We start from the raw sequence: 21,747 nt of genomic DNA on the forward strand, positions 1-21,747 counted from the left end.
AGTTATTCCAACTAAAATATTAATAATGTATGCCTTGATCCTGAAAACACTTAAACTTGTGTCTTAAATGGGGCTACGTGTGTGTACATGTACAGTAGGAGCTAGGAGTATGATTTCCCCTGCTTGTGTAAACATATTTACGCTAGCTCTCCTCTGAGCTGTGTCGAGTACAAGCTGAGTCGAGCTAGAGAAGTACATGTACACGAGCATGGAATAACACCTCTAGTTCCATGTGTAGACATAGCTTAAGTGTGTATAGTTGAACTCTAATGTGCTCGTGTGATGAGGGCCATAGTGATGTAACTTAATAAAACAGGGTTTCTGTTGTTCCAGGTTAGGAACTTTTTAAAAAAAAATTGAATATATAATTGGCAAGTTTTTGCTTTTGTTTCTAAATAAACATTCCCAAGTGCTTAAATGTGCTGTTTGCATTGCTACATGGAGTCTCTAAACATCGGTCTGACAGCACCTAAAACTAATAGATGCAAATATCAGTGAAAGAGATACCAAAGGCTCGGATCCTGCAAGCTGCTGTCTGTGGGCAGGGACTTGCATATGCCCCTGTTAACATCAATGGAGCTCTACATGGGCGCCGGTCACCAGAGTCTGCATATGCAGAATAGCTTGCAGGACTGGGGCAAATGTTTCTAGGAAGATTAGATGGGTACTTCTATAAACTTCATAAAAATATTTCTTTTCTCTTCTGCTTTTAAATAGTACTTCAGTCACCTGGAATGTTTATATTGAGCTTATTTGGGCTAAAAGGACTTTGGGGTGACGCTTGATGAAGAGATGGTCGGTCCGTTCCTTCAATCTGCTACCACTTGTATAAGGGCTAATTATACAAATGAGGGTTGCAAGATCAGGCCCCTACAAATGTCCAGAGGTTAAGAATCATCCTTTAGAATTAAGGACCAGTGGTTCCAACCTGTCTTTATTTGCTTATTGTTATGCTTACATACATTATTAGGGGAGGGCAGGAAAGGACCCAAAGAAAGAATACATCTCACCCTTAAATGTAAGGTAAAGCTGGCTGGGAAAGAGTGGGGAAATAATTTTGCAGATGTTTTTGTGTAACTTTGTTTAAATGTTTCAAACACCAGTAGCTTGGTAGTTTGTGGTGCTCATTTTGTACTAAATGTGTTTTGCAGAATTTCCGTTAATAGCAATAACGTCCAGTCTTTACTAGATGCAGCAAACCAATATCAAATAGAACCTGTGAAAAAAATGTGTGTGGATTTTTTGAAAGAGCAAGTGGATGCTTCAAACTGTCTTGGTAAGTGATTATTTAACACAGATGCATCATTTTAAAGGTATTCTTTGAAAAATGCCAATGAATGTTTGGAGCTGGGTGTTTTTCTTTTTAAAAGACAACAGAATTTGCACAAATCAGGTATATATCATTCAATATGTCATAAACTTTTGAGACGTTTCTTAGAAACTTATGAACTGCATAATATTACTAAAAACTTATCCCACCTAGATCAACTCAAGTTTCAGAGCAGCTTCTACAAACAATATTTCTTATAAGAGGTTCCGTGAATTTCAGTATAGGATCCTGTTTAACAGAAATGAAGATTATAATGTCATGTTCTTGACACTTTTTAAGGAATTGATGTTGTTTTCATTATAAACTGAGGTCCCAATTCTACAACTAGCTTTTCCTGTGAAGAGACCCATTAACCTGATCCAATTATGGGCTTGCACAGGATTGGGAACCAAAAGTGGAATAGCATTATATTGTGTTAGAAGTACACCTCTACCCCGATATAACGCTGTCCTCGGGAGCCAAAAATTTTTACTGTGTTATAGGTGAAACCGCGTTATATCGAACTTGCTTTGATCCACCGGAGCGCGCAGCCCTGCCCCCCCGGAGCACTGCTTATTCGGGTTATATCGAGTCGCATTATATCGGGGTAGAGGTGTATTTCTTTCCCTCCTTTCCACTGAGATAGATCCATAAATTGGTGTTTGCCTCCAGTTTCAGAAGAAAAGAAGCATTTAGTTCTTTCAGCTTGACTTGCAGATGAGTTATGGGTAAAACTGTGTGCTATGTAAGTAATAAAAATACCATCATTTCAGAGATACTTATTCCATTGGCGTGTATGAAAACTTCTTGCAATACAAACTTTGGGAAAAATCCAACACCTTTTTATATTTTCCACTTCCCTATATAGGTATAAGTGTATTAGCAGAATGCCTAGACTGTCCAGAACTGAAGGCCACTGCAGATGACTTTATCCATCAACATTTCACTGAAGTTTACAAGACAGATGAGTTTCTACAGCTTGATGTTAAACGTGTGACACATCTCCTGAACCAGGACACACTAACTGTAAGGGCAGAAGATCAGGTAAGACTCCAGTTTTCTTAGTAAAATGTGTCTTCTACTATCTAAATACATCAATTGAAAGGTTTAAACACTGACTTACAATGTATTACATTTACTATTTCCATAGTGCTTCATAGATCATGGAATAATTTATGAACCCTGACCCAGAAATCTTTCAGTCCTATTCAGACAAAAACAAATACGGGGCAGCATTTCAGGTGTAGGAAGCTGTGTAGTTGTGAGGATGGCTTCAAGGAAATAAGGAGGGGATTATGGAAAGAGTTCTGTCTATTTAGGTCCATATATGACCTCCATTGCCATCATTAAAGTTAAGATTTTTGTCCCAGGTATTTTTAATAAAAGTCACAGACAGGTCGCAGGCAATAACAAAAATTCATGGAAGTCCACAATCTGTCTATGACTTCTACTAAAAATACCTGGGGGAATACTAACACTGGGCGCCCCTCCAGGGGCTGACTGCTGACTGCTACGGTGGGCTGAATCTGAAGAAGTTATGGAGATCCGCTGGAGTCATAGAATCCGTGACCTCCGTGACAGAACTGTATCCTTAGCCATAGTACATGAGCTGAGTTGGAAGGGGAGTCTATATAACTGGAATGGACAGAGCACTCAAGAAACCTGGAAATGGAGAAAGAAATGGGATTGACTAGATAGAAGATCCAAGACAAAGCTTGTAGGCAGCTAAAAGGAGCCAGAAGACACTTCAGTGAAAGGAATTACTGCCGTTGTTGATAGCCCTAAAAGTTGCCTTCACTCCATCCCATTTGGAATGTAAGACTCTGCAGATATTGCTTCTGCATGTTATTTTCTAGCCAGTCTTTGCAGCTACAGGAAAACTGGAAAAATCGTGTTAAGGGGAAACCATGAGCAACTTCCTGTCACAGTAGCTAACAAAAATGTGTGTGTGTGTGCGCGCGCGCTAAGATAAAATTGGCATCTTGCTGACTTTAAGGTTTGGTAAGTTATACAGGCTCTAAGATTAGTTCAGGTTACTTTATATATCTGCTGCAATAAAGCATTTACATAAAACTATGTGAATTTGCTTGGGCAAAGACTAAATAACGAAGCTTCAGTTTATATCAAACTGTGTGTGTGGTCTTTTGTTTTTTAAATGTTGGGTGGTAAGAACATGAGAATTGACTGCTACAAGCTGTGGAAATGAGTGAAACTTCAGAGTTCTAGCTGTGGGCGTGGAAACACTGAGACCACAGAGTAACACCCTAGAAACTAGAAATGCACGTTCCAAAAGCGGTGGAGTACTTTTTGGGGGGTTGGGTTTTTGGTTTTTTTGTTTGTTTGTTTGTTTGTTTGCAGGCTTAGTTAACTAGTAGAATAGAGTTAAAGCCCTAAGCTGAGGGGGTGAGCTCCAGTTCAGCTAGGTTGTAAATGATTTTGTGTATGAAGAACTTAACCTGCATAAAAAGCCTCTAGGAAAGTGGAAATGAGAAGATTGAAGTTGCATAAATTGTTGTGTGTTCTCAAAGGGAACTTACTCCTAAAATGTCTGCCAGCCAAGCACTCCTGCAGGAAGGGTGATTGTTGTGTGTACAATTTATTTATTTATAATGGAGATATCCTATCTCCTAGAACTGGAAGGGACCTTGAAAGGTCATTGAGTCCAGCCCCCTGCCTTCACTAGCAGGACCAAGCAATGATTTTTGCCCCAGATCCCTAGGTGGCCCCCTCAAGGACTGAACTCACAACCCTGGGTTTAGCAGGCCAATGCTCAAACCATTGAGCTATCCCTGCCCCCCCCCCCCCCCCCCCCCATCATCTGGACACCCCGGTAGCTTGTGTACTACTCCAGAGTGCATTTAGCTTAAGCTAAGGAAAGTTGGTTTAGTTATAAACTACCTTTCATATTTTTCCTGTATATGTTTCCATCAGTAAGTGTATGTCATGTTTTCTGTTGCAATTATACATCTGTTGAGTTTACTTAGGTTTATTACTAACCCTACAGGCTATCTTTTTTTCATTCACCCTTATTTTCTGATTTATAATTCATAGGTATCGGGGATTATAACTGAAATGTTTTAGTCTGGTCAAGAGGACAGTCCTTTGACCTTAGTAATTCAGAATGTGGCAAAGGGGTTTGGTGGCAGAATACCAATCCAGTTTGAACTCTTAATTACTTTTTATGATCAGTTTTCAGCTCAAATGTGCTGTGACAGCATGAACAGTAATAACTATTATTTAAAGTAGAAACTGTCCCGTGTAAACACATTAGATAAAATAAAGAAACACTTTGCATTCTTGAACAAACAGCTGCTGCATTTACATACAATTATTTTAGCATGCAAACCCTGGATGCTTTTTTCTTTAAACTTCACCCAAGAAGACAACAGAAAAAATGCCCACATGTTGTATTTCGGCATACTTGGGTTCTTTACCAAGTTAACTTACCGTAATGTTGCATTTGCAGTAATCTGCTGTTAATTGTTTTAAATAACTTTTATTTGAATTGGCACTCCTAACAAAGGTGCTATGGTAATGTGGAATAAAAATAATATAAATATGTTCTGAGACATACAATTCCAGTATAATTGAGATTTCCCTCACACTGTAGACGAGAAACATTTAAAAAAAAAAAAAAAAAAAAAAAAAGTACAAGATACTTCAGGTAAGGGCAAGGTTAAAAATCTTGTGTTGTATTATAACATCTGCCTTTTGCTTTGGTCCTGGTCATACAAATCCTTATGCTCATGAGTAGACTTGATATTAATGGGGCTATGCAGGTGAGTAAGAATTTTCAGGATTGGGCCTTTCATTTGAAAATAGAATTGGTTTGCATAGACCTCTCAAAATCTGAAGCCTTCGTAGGCTGTATTTATCCTAAAGTAATATGTTTATTTAGTTTAGTGTTAAAGCAGGGGTTCTCAAACTGCGGTTGGGACCCCTCAGGGGGTCACAAGGTTATTACATGGGGAGGGGGGGTTGCGAGCTGTCAGTCTCCACCCCAAACCCAGCTTTGCCTCCGGCATTTATAATGGTGTTAAATATATTAAAAAGTGTGTTTAATTTATATGGGGAGTCGCACTCAGAGGCTTGCTATGTGAAAAGGATCACCAGTACAAAAGTTTGAGAACCACTCTGTTAAAGTATGTTGGATTTTTCATATTTTTGTGAAATTTACACATTCTGGAATCATAAATTAGATGAACTTTCAACATAGGGTAGCCAGGTGCCTGGTTTTTGACCAGGAAGTTTGGTTGAAAAGGGGACCAGGCATTGTCCAGTCAGATCTACTGACCAGTCACCCAAAGTCTGGTTACTGCTGGCGGGGAGGCACTGGGTCATCACCCATGCCATCCCCTACTCAGCCCGGGCCACCACCTTCCTGCGTCGGGCTGCTCCAGCTCCCAACCTTGGCTCTGCAGGCTAATCCCCCCCCGACCTGGGCGGGGAAAAGCAGCAAGTGACATGGGGGGAGGGAAGAGGGACAGAGGAGTGGATGGGGACAGAGTCTGGGGAAGAGGCGGGATGGGGAGGTTCCAGCACTCCTGCTGGAGTGTCCAGTTTTTAAATATTACCAAGTTGGCAACTCTATTTCAACTACACAAGAAAAATTGTTTTGCAGCTTTAGCTACTTTACTGGGTTTTGGTTTTGTGTTTTAGGTTTATGATGCAGCAGTCAGGTGGCTGAAGTATGATGAACCTAACCGCCAGCCATACATGGTCGACATCCTTGCTAAAGTCAGATTTCCTCTTATATCGAAGAACTTCTTAAGTAAAACCGTACAAGCTGAGCCACTTATTCAGGATAACCCTGAATGCCTTAAAATGGTGATCAGTAAGTTGCCTCCGAGTTGCACATTTTAATATTCTATACGATTGGTTTAGATGCGTAACTTTTTTTGCTCTCTGACTGTTGCTTACTCTAATATGAAAATATTTTTCACTGTATTTTAGTTTAGTTTAAATGTGGCAATAACTGTATGCCTTCTAGAGTGTCTAGTTTAGCTGAAGTTAATTAATTGCTTGTCAAATAAATAGCACCTATTAGAGAATAACAGATATAATGAGAAAAGAAATGAAAGTCAGCGGTAAATGATCCCAACTTAGTGATAAGTAATGAAATGTGGCTTCCTTGTCAAGATTATTAGGGATAATTGGGAGGGTTAGTGTACCTTTGAGACTAGCTAATAACTTTAATATTTCTCAGGTTTAGATTGGAATTAATAAGAAATGTTTATGTCAAAATGTCTGAGTCTATGAAGCTTCCCTAGGTGACTTAAGAAAATTAAACCTGTGCTCTACCATCTCTGGTACTAATGCAGACTGACAATTGGGACTAGAGATACAGCACTCTAAAGGTGCTGAATGAAATATCTCTGACATAGTCTGTGTTTATTTAAATGAAACAGGGAGGGGACAAATCCTCCTACGCCCCCTTCCTGACCTGGATTCCTAATGCAATCCTTAAAACTTCATCAAATGTCAGTGATGAATCCAGATATTCTTAAACATTTGTTCAGGTTTTTGGAAAGAAAATCCAAATTTAATTTTAGCCTTTCAATTACTGCTGGAATAAACTACATAGCACTGCTTTAAAAGCAACACTCAGCCATTTTTTTCCTGCTAAACTAACTCTTACAAACTTAAGGCTTCATCCTGCAGGGTGCTGAGTGATCTTGACTCTCAGTAAAGCCAAATGGAGGTTAGAGCTCTTGGTATAAACCCAGGGCAGGGTTGAGGAGACAAGTTATACCACTGCTGATATTAGTAAAATTTTTGGACATACCAGGCTATTTCCTAACCAGACAGTAAAGTAAGTGCTTGGATTATCTTTGAAAAGGTCTTACACTGTTGCCACAGGTAAACTAAGGTTTTGGTTTGGTTTTGTTGATGAGAAGGGGAACGCAAACAGCTGCCTCTCCTCTGTGGTGTTAGCTGGAGACTAAAAACAAGTCAGTGTCTTCCTAGCATATTTGTATCCCCTTTTAAATTTTGCTGGTCAGGTTTCTCTTTCCTTATACTTCTACTTTGGACTTCCTTTTCTATGCATGTTTCCTTCTGTCAGTTTCCATGTGGCAACTTGGTTATGTCTTTAAATGGATAGATTTTTAAACGAATAGAGCATGCAGGCACCTTTTATCCTTGTTCTATTTTGATGTTGCCAGACCTGTCTGACATGGATCCTAAAACTGGGCATCTGTCCTATCCCTATGTTCTACTACAGCGGTTCTCTCAACAGGGGGTCTGCGAGCCCTTTCAAGGGGGCCGCAGGACCCCATGGCTGAAACCCAGATGGTGAGCCTAGCACCCCCTGCGGGGCTCAAGCTGGGAGGTGCGGGCCTGAAGTCCCAATCCCTGGCACCCCATGGGGGGCTGAAGTCCTGATCCCCACCACTGTAGGGGCACAAAGAGCTCCCTGGGAGAATTTCCTGTTTAGGTTGTACTGAGCATGCTCACCTGAACTGAGCAAGCTCAGCAGGTAACTGCTATTGGTGGGGAAATGAGCCGGCTGTTGTTTTTGCCATTACACAGGCAGTGCGTGGCAGTTCGTGCCATGGAGCAGGCCGCCGCAGCGTTCCTTCCTCTCCTGCCGGTGCCCTGAGTTAAAGCTGCTCCTCAACTCCCAAATCCCAGCCCCCTTTGCTCCCGCAGAGGCAGCCAGTAAGAGCCACCTGGGTGGGGAGAATCGACTCCATGGCTGGCAGACCCCTCTGGCAACAGGACCCCCCAGCACACAGCCCTTAGTACCCCCCTTCCTGCACCCTGAGCTACCCCCTGCATGCACATAGCCCCAGCTACCCCCCTTCCTGCACCCTGAGCTACCCCCAGAGTGCACACAGCTCCAGCTACCCCCCTCCTTGCATCCACAGCCACCCCCTGTGTGCACAGCCCCAGCTATCCTCTTTCTGCACCTCGAGCTACCCCCTGCCCTCACACAGCCCGTAGCTACTCCCTCCCTGCACCCTAAGCTGTTTTCAAACTTTGTGAGCTAAGCTCCTACCTTTGAGTTCTAATTTTGATTGCCCCCCAACCCAGACTGGTGGATGGCCTGCTGAGGTGAGTCAGGTGGTGGAGGGTGGCACTCCCTTCCTGGACTCCTGGCCCCTGCGCCCCCCCCCCCATAGAAATCAAACTACACCTATGCCCAAGGCCCCTGCCCCCCACCCAACCCCCTGCTGGGCCCTGGAGTTTTTATAGCATGTTGAGGGGGGCCTCAGAGAGAAAAAGGTTGAGAATCCCTGTTCTACTCTATATTCTCTCCTAAATGGAAAAAATTGATGAATATTTTCATGAGTGAAAAAAGTAGGTTTAAGAAAAATGCTGGATATTTGGAAAACATAGTTTAAAATTTGTTTCTCTATGATTATCATATGCATACATACCTCTCTGTACAATATGCATGGATTTCCTTGTAGGTGGAATGCGATATCATCTGCTGTCTCCGGAGGACAGAGAAGAACTAGTGGAGGGCACGCGGCCACGAAGGAAAAAACACGATTACCGCATTGCCTTATTTGGAGGATCACAGCCACAGTCTTGCAGATACTTTAATCCAAAGGTAAACCATTGCGTCAGAATACATGCAGTGTCTCTGTTGTAATTTCCATTTGTTGTGGTGGTGGTGGTGGTTGTAGTGGTATTAACTGAGCACTGATGACCTACGTGGTGCTGTACAGATAGATACAGAGAAAGATATATGTGACAGGTTGGACCCCCCTTTCCGGGGTCCCACCTGATGTGCTGGTGTCCCACTGAGCCCACCTGTCCCACCAGACTGGGTCCCCCCCGCCCCTTGCTGTTGTGTCAGGCTCTCAAGCCCCCATCCAGCACACTCACAGAGGTAGGGACACACCCAACTGTAGAATCTCACACAGTCTGCAATCCGCTGTGTGTGGGAGGGCTCAGCTTAGGGAATTGCCCAGCACTCTGGTGCACACACCCTCTGGAGTGTTAACCCAAAATTATATTGTCTTGTCCTGTATTGTATAGAAATGTATACAGCGTAAGCTCATGAAATTCGCCCCCTCCCTCAGTGTGGAGGAAGATATGCACAGCTTCCTCACCAACCCTCAAGTTATGAATTGTACAAAATGGGTTTTGGAATAAACAAAAAACGAGTTTGTTAACTACAAAAGGTAAATTTTAAGTGAGTACAAGGGATAGCAAACAGATCAAAGCAGATTACTGAGCAAATAAAACCAAACACGCAAACTAAGCTTAATACACTAAGGAATAGTGGCTACAAATAATCATTTCTCACCCTAAATGTTGTTTCAAGCAGGTTGCAGAGTTTCTTGAAGGTAAACTGCACTGCTTGCAGCTTAAATCTCCAGGGATTCCTTTTACAGGCTGCAAAAAGAAGAACAGGAGTACTTTTACAGGCTGATCTGTCTCGCCTGGGCTCACTCCCTACCTCCCCCAGCCTAGTTCCTTTGCTGATTATACCTGCCTCTGGAAATTTCCATTACTTGCATCTGAAGAAGTGAGGTTCTTACCCACGAAAGCTTATGCTCCCAATACTTCTGTTAGTCTTAAAGGTGCTACAGGACCCTCTGTTGCTAGGTAATTACTACTAAGTCACAGTGGTGGGTGCATCTTGTTAGTTCTAGCCAGCATCTAAGTGGAGTGGGAGCCTTTCTGAAACACAGAGAACTAACTGTTGGGCCGAAAAGGATCTTTAATTAAAAATCTTAAAAACCAGCCAAGCTTGGAGATTCAAAGACTGAGGCCATTAGATCATCTATTCTGACTTCCTGTATATTGTAGGCACTTAAATTTCACCCAGTTAAGCCTGCACTGAGCCCAACAACTTGTTCTTGGCTGAAGCACATCTTGCAGAAAGGCAACAAGTTGTGATTTAAAGACCTCAAGAGATGAGAGAATCCACTGCTTCCCTTGGTCGTTTGTTCCCATGATTAATCACCCTCACTGTTAAAATGTGTGTCTTATTTCCAATCTGAATTTGTCTGGCTTCAGTTTCTAGCCTCTGGTTCTTGTTATGCCTTTCTCCACTAAATTAAAGAGCCCTTAATTTTTCTCCCTGTCAAGGTACCTCCCAGTCTTCTTTTTTGATAAGCTACACAGATGGAGCTCTTTAAGTCTCTCTCTGCAAGACATTTTCTCCTTATAATTTTTGTGGCCCTCTTCTCCAGTTTTTCAACAGCCTTTTTAAAATAGGGACACCAGAACTGTACACAGTACAGTCTCACCAATGCTGTGCATAGAATTAAAATCGCCTTCCTACTCCCCAGCATGCATCTCCAAGGATCGCATTAGCCCTGCTTGCCACAGCGTCACTTTGGGAGCTCATGTTAAGTTGTCCACATCAGAGTCCCTGACTTTCAGGATACAGTCCCTAATTCTCTAGGTATAGCCTGCTTTCCTTGTTCCTACATTTATCATTTTGCATTTGGCTGTATTAAGGTGTATTTTGTTTGAATGGACCAGCCTACCAAGCAATCCAAGTTGCTCTGTGTGACTGCCCTGTACTCATCATTTACCATTCCACCAATCTAAGTATCATTAGAAAATGTTATCAGCCGTGATTTTATATTTACTTCCAGATCATTTATGAAAATGTGGAATAGCATGAGGCCTAGTACTGATCCCTGTGGAATCCCACTAGAAACGTCCCATTCAGTGATTCTCCCTTGACTAATTTTTGAGAATTATCCATTAGCCAGTTCTTAATCCATTTAACGTGTGCTTTATTGATTTTTTTTTTTTTTTTTTTTTTTGTATAATGTAGATTTTTTTATTTCAGTTACTAATAAATCCAAACTGCAGGAAGGGAGTAAATTTGGATGGTATGCAGTGTGTATATATACTCTGGTAACCTCAGCTGCTTACAGAAAGATTATCTATGCTTTCCACTATCACCCCAACACACACATGAATCCTAAAACACATTGATATATATTTTAAAAATTAATTGGGGTGATATGATGTGTTTTTATAAAAATATCACAAAGGAATATATCATACCAGACATATTGCTGTAAAATTGGCATATCAAATATGTGTTACAGTTTCAAATGGCTGTATGCTGTGTGTGTTTTTGGTGACTGTGAAGGGCCATTTGAGGCCATAGAACTTATGATTCAGAATGTAGGAGTCCATGGGTAAATCTTGGGTTCCATTTGAAGTGAATGGCAAAATTCTCATTGACTTCACTAGGATTAGGATTTCATTCCATGTCTCTTCCTTTCTATGCACAGATAGTCTCCCTTGAAATCCAGGAAAATGTAATCAGACTTGCTCTTTCCTATACCTGCATCTGTCACTTGGCTCTTAGGCTACATCTACACTACAGGGGGGAGTCGATTTCAGATACGCAAATTCAGCTACGTGAATAGCGTAGCTGAATTTGACATATCGCAGCCGACTTACCCCGCTGTGAGGACTGCGGCAAAATCGACCTCCGCGGCTTCCTGTCGACGGTGCTTACTCCCACCTCCGCTGGTGGAGTAAGAGCGTCAATTAGGGGATCGATTGTCGCGTCCCGACGGGATGCGATAAATCGATCCCCGAGAGGTCGATTTCTACCCGCCGATTCAGGCGGGTAGTGTAGACCTAGCCTTAGAAAGCACTTAAATTCTCTATCTCCAAAGATGGAATTCTGTTAGGAAGTGTGGATTCCTAAATAATTAATTGTACTTTACCTCTCTGATCACTTGATTCACATACTAAAGAAAGATATATGAACACTGTCCTTGTAAGAAACAGAGTAGAGATTTGTATGGTAGGATATCATTTCCAGGGTAAAATGATGAATTCCCAGCAAGAGGTTGTTCAGAGAGGTACAATCCATGTTTGAAAACATACCTACTATCTTTGATCGGTCTAGTCATCCTCTTCAAACAGTTATTTTTTTCTGACATTTAACAAGGCTGTGATATATGCAATGTGCTTTGACCTCTCTGTGTTAGATCAAATTGTTTCTCTTAATCGCAGATCACATAGATAAAGTATGAAATTATTTTAAGGCAGCATGGAAACTGGCTCTGAGTACTACAGCTTCAGTCATTAATTGGTAGTTCTGTTATCTTGGCTTAGAGTATATCCAGTCTCTTTGCCAACATAACTAATAATAAAAAGGCTAAATTCCATGATAAGTACTTCCTGTTAATTGAGGTAAAAGTGGAGAGGGGGGAAGACCAATTAATAACTATATAAACTAGTACAAAATTCCTAGATATTTTTTTGAAGGCTTAATCTTGTAAAAGCCCCTGATGTATGCTGTGTGCTGCAAAGCAATAACTTGCAACTTGAAGAAAGGTTGTGTTTGCTGTCAGGTGATCTTCAACCAAAACCTAAATGAGATATTACAAGTAAAATGGTCTGAGTTAGACCACATGGAGCCCTTTGAATTTTCCTATGTTCTGCAACAATTACTCTGGCCCATCACAAGGTCAGAATTATTTGACTCTGGATGGAGCTTTGTGCAGCCTTGCTTGGTCAGAAGAACTCCTTCTGAGTTATATGGCCTTGAAGGTGGGACGGTAAAGAGGAGTGACAAGTGGGTAATTGGGGATCTGAGAATCAAAGACAGGGTAAAAGTGTTTTGTAAACACTGGCTGGTGCTCATACACTTGTGTTGCTAACTACCCATATATTAATTGTTCCATTTGATATATGTTGTTGAGCAGTTCTGTATTTACTCAACATCAACAATACTGAAAGAGCTTTTAATAAGTCTCTCAAGCAGCACTGTAATCTTTTATTAAATTAATATTGTGGTATCACCTAGAAGCCACCGAGCAAGGATCAAGGGCCCAGTGTGCTTGGAGTGGTATATGCACACGGACACAGCATTTGCAATCTAAGGCTCTAATCCTGCAAAGATTGGCGCACGTGCTTAACTTTACATATTGCCAGTGATCTCATTGAAATCAGTAGTACTGCTCACAGTACAAGAAGTTAAGTACATATGTAAATCTTTACAGGGCCTTAGTAAAGAATAAAACTCAGTTATATGCTGCCTGCTGCACACAGGTTTGATAGAGAGGTAGTCCTTCATATTTAACTTTAATGTAGAGACTTTCCTACACTTCTATTGAAGAAACACTGCTAAAGGTTGTTTCCAATCCAGTAATTTGGAAGGGGAAGCTATTTGGTGGGAAGGAGCATTGCCTTCAAAGAGGGTGATTAAGCATCTTTCTCAACCTGTCATCAATATTAAAAAAACAAAACAAAACAAAACCACCGCCACTTGGAAGAAATTTCAGATGACAGATCACAAAGGAATTAAGTTCTGTGTGGGAACCAACACTATTATTAATGCTCTTATTCAGCAAAGCAGGTGTTTAAGTGCTTTGCTGGATTGGGGCCTTAGAGCATTGTCATTAAATAAATCCACAGGGATACCAGTTAATGTCTTCTACAGGTTATAGAAGGATCATTGAGTCCCATGTTGCTATCCTCTTATTTTGGGATTTAGCTGCTGTTTAACCTTGGAAAGTCCTGCCTTTCCCTATGTCTCTGATTCATCCTTTGCTGTGATTATATAATACTTCTCCAAACTAGATTAAGTATCCTCCTTGGAGGAATTCTAAAAAAATATTATAGAGTAACAACATGGTGGTTGCATGACATCTGCTATTGTAGCAGATAAAATATAATTTAAATCCCACAGAAGTGAAGAAATTTAAGAGTTAAAGGGACACAATCAACTTGCAAAAATTGCATGTCTCCCTACAAATATTTTCTCTACTAGTGTTACAAATAACAATTGTAAATAACAAGGTGCAAAAGATTTCTTTCAGGTTGTTTATTTAGTACACAAAGTGCCGTCAAATGCAGATTTTCTCCTGTACAGACTGCTAGTTGGTTTTCCTGTTGTTATTTTTTTCCTTTTATCATAAAACAGGGAACAGGAAAACCATTTAAAAATAGAAAAATGTGATTGCACACATTGGCACAGAAATTAGGAAGAGTGGTTGGAAGCTATTTTTACCTTTTGTCAACTTGCTATCTAGTCAATTAAGTGTCCTTTTTAAAGTTAAATTCTGCTTTCCTAGATGCACCATGGCTAAGGGCTCCTGTGATGCATGCCCTTCCCTCACTAAGAGGGGGGAAAGAGTGGTGCATCATAGAAGATGTAGTTCAGCTCATAGAGGAGAATGATTGCATAAGGCATCTGAACTACAGCTTCCATGAGACACCATGGCACCATTTTAATGAAATATTTCAGTTTTCAATATTTCATTTAAAATAAATCTAAATCATGTGCGGGGGGTCGGGCGGGAAACTACTTCCCAATCCACGCTACTGAACAGCATGACAGATGGGTAACAATCTTGGCTTCTTGTTAAGCCGTCAGTACAAATCTTGTATGCGTTTTCTCTGACAACCTGAACTATCGAGTTCAAACTTTCTGGCTTCCCTTTTTTACTCTCCTTTACCCCCAAAACCAACCAGGCCTGACACAGGCTAGTACAGTGGGGAGCAGTATCTCATCACCAGAACAGGACCTTGCTTGCTTCTAGTTAGAGGATGAGGAGTCTGCTGAATAGGTCACCCCAGAGGAGGGTCATGGAAGGCCCTGGGCTTCCCTACAAGGTCTGAAGCTTGATTCTGGAGGAAATAGGAGTTGTGGATTGAAGCTGCTGAAGGGGGTCAAACCCACTAGATCCCCTCTGCACTTGCGGGAGAGAAGCTTTTTGCAGTGAAATCAGGTAGAAAACAGGATGATCTTACATAAAGCAGCAAGAGAACTTGAGATTTAAGTATTCCTTGATAAGGTTAGTTTTCTTCCAGTGCTGTAGCATACCTTCTCTGGAGGCTGTCAGGAGGGTCAGCCTAAACAGCATCCTCATGTGGCATTACTGATTGTGACCTGGGGTGCCTGGGCAGCCCTCACTGGAAATGCCAAGGTCAGGGCAGGCTGCGAAAGGGAGAGCAGATGCTTCCAAGACTGGTGGGTAACACTGAAGTTAAACTCCCCAGCCAGTCACAGACTGCGCTTCTGATCCTTCTCCTTCCTCTCCCCCACTGGTTATCAAGAAGCAAAAAAGAAATCACACAGCCCCCTTATTGCATTCCAGTTCTCTGGCTCCCAGTCAGCACCTAGGTCCAGTACAGTGAGAAGTTATTTAAAAAACTCTGCTCACATATACAGAAACGGTCTTCTGACCCCAAAGGTGATGCAAACACATAAATGAGATTATCGTATTTGTCAAATTATATCATTTTTGCAGATATCTTACATGACATATCTGGCACAACTCATTGCAATTTTACAATATTAATGTTCATAATATCCTAAAGTGTCCCCCAAATTCCATACAGCATCATACTGATAACTTAAACAGGAGTCCCAAAGGTGACCTAAAATAGAATGGTCTTCCACCACCCTTGGGGGGGGCCCTTCTGCCCCACTCTTGTGGGGCACTGACAGATTTTTTTTCCCCAGAGGCCTAGCTCTGATCCAAGCTGCTGACCCTCAAGGCTTCTCCCTGGAGCCTTTCTTACCAGACTGGATCCCGATTCCTAATCTCCCTCCTGGCCGTCTGTCTGGGTTTTGGCCCTTTCCAGGGCCTGCCACAGGATCCTCTTTTCCTGCCACTTTCTCCCTTAAGGGCCAGTCACAGGACAGAACTTTCCTCTTGCAGCTCTTCTCACCAGCTGAATGCTCCCAGCCATTTATGGAATTCCTCTGATGCCTTCCCAGGTGGGTCTGAAACTGAATTCAGCCACCTGATCCACCTGGGGGAGAACTGATCCATCACAGGCAAGGCTAAGCCTGACTCCCCATAAGGGGCCAGCCAGCCTGTCACATAGGCCCAAGAATTAATATTAGCCCATTGCTCATTATCACCAAGGTCTGCATGCATCTTGTCAACCCTTCTTGATGTGTGTGATGCTTCTAAGGCAGATTGCAAGCTGTTTTGGGCTGCAGTCATCAGTATATTGATTTTACTTAGCTCTGTTATCTTTACATTGAGTCCAGATATTGGTAATATTTCTTTCTCCATGTCTGACCAAGTATCATTCATGCTATCTCCTTGAAATACATGTACTTACAGTTATCTTGAAGACCACCCAACAACTTTAGATAGTGCAGAAAGCAGCCACCCTCCACCCAAATGGAGTAGGGTGATGCACATGTAATCCCTGTGCTCAGATCTCTTCACTGGCTCCCTGTGCACCATTAGGTGCAATTCAAGCTGTTGGTGAAAATTTTTTAAAGCTCTGAACGATCTGAGATGTAGCTGTTTAAAAGCTGCCTCTTGTACTATATGCCATCACAGTGTGCGGTCAGCTCCTTGGTTGGACGTTTCTAGGACTTCCCCAGCGAAGGTCCCCCGCTCATTACCACCCATGTTTGGTACTTGTTTCTTCTTGCAGTCTGTTAGAGCTCAGATCCCTGACAGGGTGGCTGCTAACATTTCTGCCAGCAGCATTATCAGTTTTTATTAGTGCTATCCACTGTGAATAGCTATGTATAACGTGTTGCTAAAAACTGTAAACAAGCTCCTAGCTGTCAGCAATTAGAGCTCTATGTGAGATGCAAATTTTTAACACTCTTTTGTAAAACTGGGCATATTTTTATTCTGTAGTAATGTGTTCTTTCTCTATATCAGATATCTCTTCTTCCAGTCCCATAAAATAAACAGCTTTAATCATTTTATGGACAGCATATATAGTTTCTGACATGATGTTAGTAGGAGATCAAATCTTCTTTTGTACTTTTTGTGCTTTTATTAAATTCTCAGTTCTCAGGAAGCTGTTTTGGGTGCACAAAAGGAATAAGAAAATAGAAATTGGTACTGCTATGGTTCGTTGCAACTAACTGCTTGTGTGTCTAAGAGAATTTTTCAAAACGTATATGCCTGAGGAGTGTTCTTCAATTCACAGTACTGGTGTTTTGTTTTGAAAAGGAAACTTAAAACTGATCATGTCTAAAATCTCTGTGAAAATATTTGTTTGAAAACTCTCACTCCAGGTAGTCATTACCTGTTCTTTATAATGCAGGATTACAGCTGGACAGACATCCGATGTCCCTTTGAAAAGCGCAGAGATGCAGCTTGTGTCTTCTGGGACAATGTAGTTTATATTTTGGGTGGCTCCCAACTCTTCCCTATAAAGCGAATGGACTGCTACAATGTGGTGAAGGATAGCTGGTATTCCAAACTGGGACCTCCAACGCCTCGAGATAGCCTTGCAGCCTGTGCTGCGGAGGGCAAAATTTATACATCTGGTGGTTCAGAAGTGGGTAAGAGACCATCTTTTTTTTTTTAAAAAAAAAAACCCCAAAATACATTAAATGCTTTTTAGTTCCATTACTTCCTTGTTTGAATAGAATCTGTACATGTTGCTTAATACTAGACTATAAAGTTCTTCTGTTCAATATTAGGTCTCTCTTTTCCAGATGCTGAGAGGTTTTATCAATTTGTATTGCATTTTTAGATGCTATTTTACTGAGTAAAAATGAACAGTCTATCTTTTATCTGTATCATAAAGAAATTACTACAACTGCCTGGAGTAAATTAGCTGCAAGCAAATACATTTTGGGGGTCAAATTCTGTTCTCTGTTTACTGGTGTAACTCCCAGATAATTCCACTGACTTTTGATTCAGTAATAGCAGAATGTAGCCCAAGATTTTTTGTCACAGCTAATGCAGTACCAAGACATTGCATTTGGGTAGCTAATGTGAATAAGATTTCTGTTAATAGTCTTACTATAATGGGCCTAATAAATATGAAGCCCAAATATCAGCTATCTTAATAATGCCATTTAATGTAACTATATGGTATTTTCAAAAGCTATCCATTTGTACTGGAGGGAAAACCCTACTTAACTGTTCATGGAAAGAAAGATTTCCTATCCCCCAATTTTAGGGGATTATTTGTTGAAAAAAGTTGCTTCTTGCTGGTTTGTTTTTCTCTCGTTCTCTGTTAGTTTCTGCCTCATTAACTGAAGTTAACTTTCTCCTTCAGAAACAGATTTTTGACTGTGTAACAGTGAAAAAGATCCCGTAAACCACAGAGGAAGATAAAACTATTGCCAAGACAAGTGCCTTGGTTCTGATTTCACACTTTAGTATTAGCTCAATTTATTTCAATTGTCTTATGCCTAATTTACACTGATGTAAGTAAGGTCTTCATCAGACCAATTGCTGCAATGTAATGTATGTAGAATCTCACAGATTATTGCTGTGAGAGCTAAAAGCTCTGCAGTCTGCCAACATATCTAATGCTGTGACAGTACAATTCAGAGCAAGTCATTTTGAGTTCTGCCTTGCTGCAGAATAAAGCAAGTAGAAGATAAGCACTGATGCTAATGGTTGTTTAACACTGAAATATTACTACCTTGATAAGAAGTTGTGATATTTAGATAGCATTTGATTTTAAAATACTTCATCAGGTTTGACTTTGCAATTGATAAGGCAACAGTTCATTGCTGCCATCTAGCGTTGTACATATGAAATAACTGTTTTCCCTCTTTCAAATCATTTACTCATCTCATGCTGTGATATTCAGACCTGAGTAAGGCCTAGCCTTCTCTGTCCAAAACAACAGTCCATGAAGGTAGTGTGTCCGAAACTTTGACTGCATAGGCTCTTTTGCCCAGCATCTCGTGAAGTTAATACACCTGTAATAGGAAACTGTTCTAGGATTTATGTGTTTTCAGTTAAATAAGATGTATAGTTCTCCTTTTATCACTATAAATGTTTAAGATATTTAGTTCTCCTCTTACTATTCTATTAGAATTAATCTTGGCAGTGTATTTTAGAATCTTTGACAAACATTGGCCAATTGTCCAGAAGAATATTTTTATTCAAACTGTGACAAACTTTTACCATCCTGTTTAAGATCAAAGTGAATAAGTAACATTTTTACCTGTCTTATGTCTAAAGTTTTTTTTCCCTAATCTTCCTATAATACTTAGTTGTAAATTACAGATTTTTCAATAAACTCCTCGACAAGTCAGTAACTTATTGTGTGTTGTTGGATTGGCTATGATAAGAGTCTGAAAAACATGGTACCAATTTAATCCAGGTTGAGGATTTCACTGGCTGATTTCTGTTTATTCACTGTAGACTATACTTTGGCTAATATGGCCTCTTTCCCCCTTATTGCTTTGGTGGGAGTGCATTTTAGTTTTAACTTGAAAATTTTTGTTAGCTGTTGCAAGTGATGGAACTCTTTATTTTATTTGGACAAAAAGAGAGATTCCTTTATATTGTATTGAAAATGTATTCAGAACTGATGTTATATTTCGGATTTTTTAAAATAAAGTTCTATGGCCATTCCTGTTAATGCTAACTTGCACAATTCCCATTAGCGTTAATGTGTGTGTATTTATATAAAGGAAGAATATGCTCCATTCTGTGTGTAGTTTAGCTTTATGATTGTTTATTATCCCATGTTGTCCCTGCTAAATGGAACTAAAGTGTGACACAGCCTGTTTCATAGTTAGTTAATGTGCAGCTTGGCTAGTCGGATGATAATATGTACAATATACATGCATGTTTCATAGAAGTCTATGCAGGCCTGATGGCCTAGTGAAAATGTAATGCTCTGCCACATGGGGTTCCAAGGGTTTGAATCCGTATCTCCCAAGGCAGGCAAGGGTTGGGAGTTCTGCAGAAGTAGCATGCTCAGTCCTGGAGGTAGAGAGGAGGGGGAAATACCTTGCCTTCAGTCGAGTGATGATATCTGATGGAATGAAGAGTTAAAATGACAGAGTAGCTAGAGGAAACCATATCCAACCTTCTTCAGTTGGGCCTTGATTCAGACAAGCACTTTAGCATCAGCTTAAGTATCATTGAATTACTGTTGTAATCAATAGGACTCTTTCTATTGACTTCAGAAGGAACTGGATTGGGCCTTTCAAGGGAAGGGCACTGATACGGGACCTTTAGAAAGTGAGAGGCACATGCCATCTTGCCACCCCCAGAAAAGAAGTACGATATCAAATGGTAGCTTTGTAGTTAAATGGTCACTAATCACATGGACGTAAGCTACCACATCATTCCAAAAAAGAATACATTGTGACCAGCGTTATGAAGTGAATTAATCAAGCCGTGTATTGTCATGTGAATCCTGTTGATTTGTATGAATTTGTGCAAAGACAATGTACAAGTCTTTATCAATTTGACTGTGGCATTTAAGAGTTCAGCACATTTCAAATAATGAAGCTGACATAAACTATCATTTTATCAATTACATGTAAATGTACTCTCTCATGTTTCTGTTCATTTCTTTTTTTAATCCACCGCCCTGAGCTATCCAAATGACTTTCATTAAATTTTAAAGTACAGATATCAAAACTTATCCCAGGTTTAAGGCCAGCTAGTTTTTAGGGGGGTGGGGTAGAGAGGAACGGGATAGAAAACCACTTTCCCCTTTAACTAATGATTGAAGTATTAACTCAGTATTGTTAGGTTTTTCTTTTCAAATACAACCGCTAAAGTAAATATTACTTTGTTTTCTTGAAGGAAATTCTGCTCTGTATTTATTTGAATGCTATGATACAAGAACAGAAAGCTGGCACACAAAGCCCAGCATGCTGACTCAGCGTTGCAGTCATGGGATGGTGGAGGCAAATGGCCTGATTTACGTATGTGGAGGAAGCTTGGGAAACAATGTTTCTGGAAGGGTCCTGAATTCCTGTGAAGTTTATGATCCAGCAACAGAAACGTATGTACCAATGCTAACGCCCTTTGTCACTGGTAGCTCTTGTGGACTTGCTCGCTTTTCAAATAGCTAAACTATAGCCAACCAGGAAGAATTGTGCAATTACTGAAGAAGGGACAGGAATAGTGAATAGGAATCCAAGATATTTGACTGACTGGCTGCAAACTGGAGGTCTGTGCTTTAGGTAGCTTTCCTCCTCCATACCTTGCCTTTCCCCAATCCCAGAAGATGGGAAAGAAATGTAAATAAATGACCAAGAACTAGGTGAGTAACTCTTCATTTTTTTTCTTTTTTTCAGGTGGACTGAGCTGTGTCCAATGATAGAAGCCAGGAAGAATCATGGGCTGGTGTTTGTAAAAGACAAAATATTTGCTGTGGGTGGACAAAATGGCTTAGGTATTCAGTTTTGTAACTCTTCAAAATATTGTTTCTGACTGTGTTCTTTATACATACAAGTTATTAATGATTAATAATCATGTTTTATTACAGTAATACCTAAAGACCAACCAGGAATAGGGCCCCATTGTGCTAGACACTGAGCGAGCAAACAGAGTAACAGATTCTCCTTGTCCTGAAGATCTTACAAACTAAATAGACAAGACAGACACAGGGTGGGAGAAAAGATAAAACACACTAGCAGAGTGAAGAATGTGATAGTGGTAAACAGCATACAAGTTCCACAATTTTGGGGGTTGGAGCGGTGGATTTACTTAAGAGGGGATCAACTGGAGGGATCAGGATGGGGCAGGAGAGGATTAGAGGGGTAGGTGTGGAGTGAAGCTAAGGTAAAGAGA

At 40.7% G+C, this 21,747-nt stretch overlaps 1 protein-coding gene across 2 annotated transcripts in view; it reads left to right on the forward strand.

The window, feature by feature from the left end:
- The window catches only part of KLHL7 (kelch like family member 7), a 37,631-nt gene that overhangs the window by 13,142 nt on the left and 2,742 nt on the right, over positions 1 to 21,747 (forward strand). For both annotated transcript variants that reach the window (XM_034760616.1, XM_034760617.1), the window contains 7 exons: positions 1,152 to 1,276; positions 2,178 to 2,353; positions 5,969 to 6,143; positions 8,725 to 8,867; positions 17,285 to 17,525; positions 20,755 to 20,956; positions 21,252 to 21,349. In XM_034760616.1, the coding sequence (XP_034616507.1) occupies positions 1,152 to 1,276; positions 2,178 to 2,353; positions 5,969 to 6,143; positions 8,725 to 8,867; positions 17,285 to 17,525; positions 20,755 to 20,956; positions 21,252 to 21,349 (1,160 nt within the window). The remainder of the gene's footprint in view (positions 1 to 1,151; positions 1,277 to 2,177; positions 2,354 to 5,968; positions 6,144 to 8,724; positions 8,868 to 17,284; positions 17,526 to 20,754; positions 20,957 to 21,251; positions 21,350 to 21,747) is intronic.

This window comes from Trachemys scripta, chromosome 2 (assembly GCF_013100865.1).
Source record: "Trachemys scripta elegans isolate TJP31775 chromosome 2, CAS_Tse_1.0, whole genome shotgun sequence".
In the NCBI taxonomy this organism is placed as follows: domain Eukaryota; kingdom Metazoa; phylum Chordata; order Testudines; family Emydidae; genus Trachemys; species Trachemys scripta.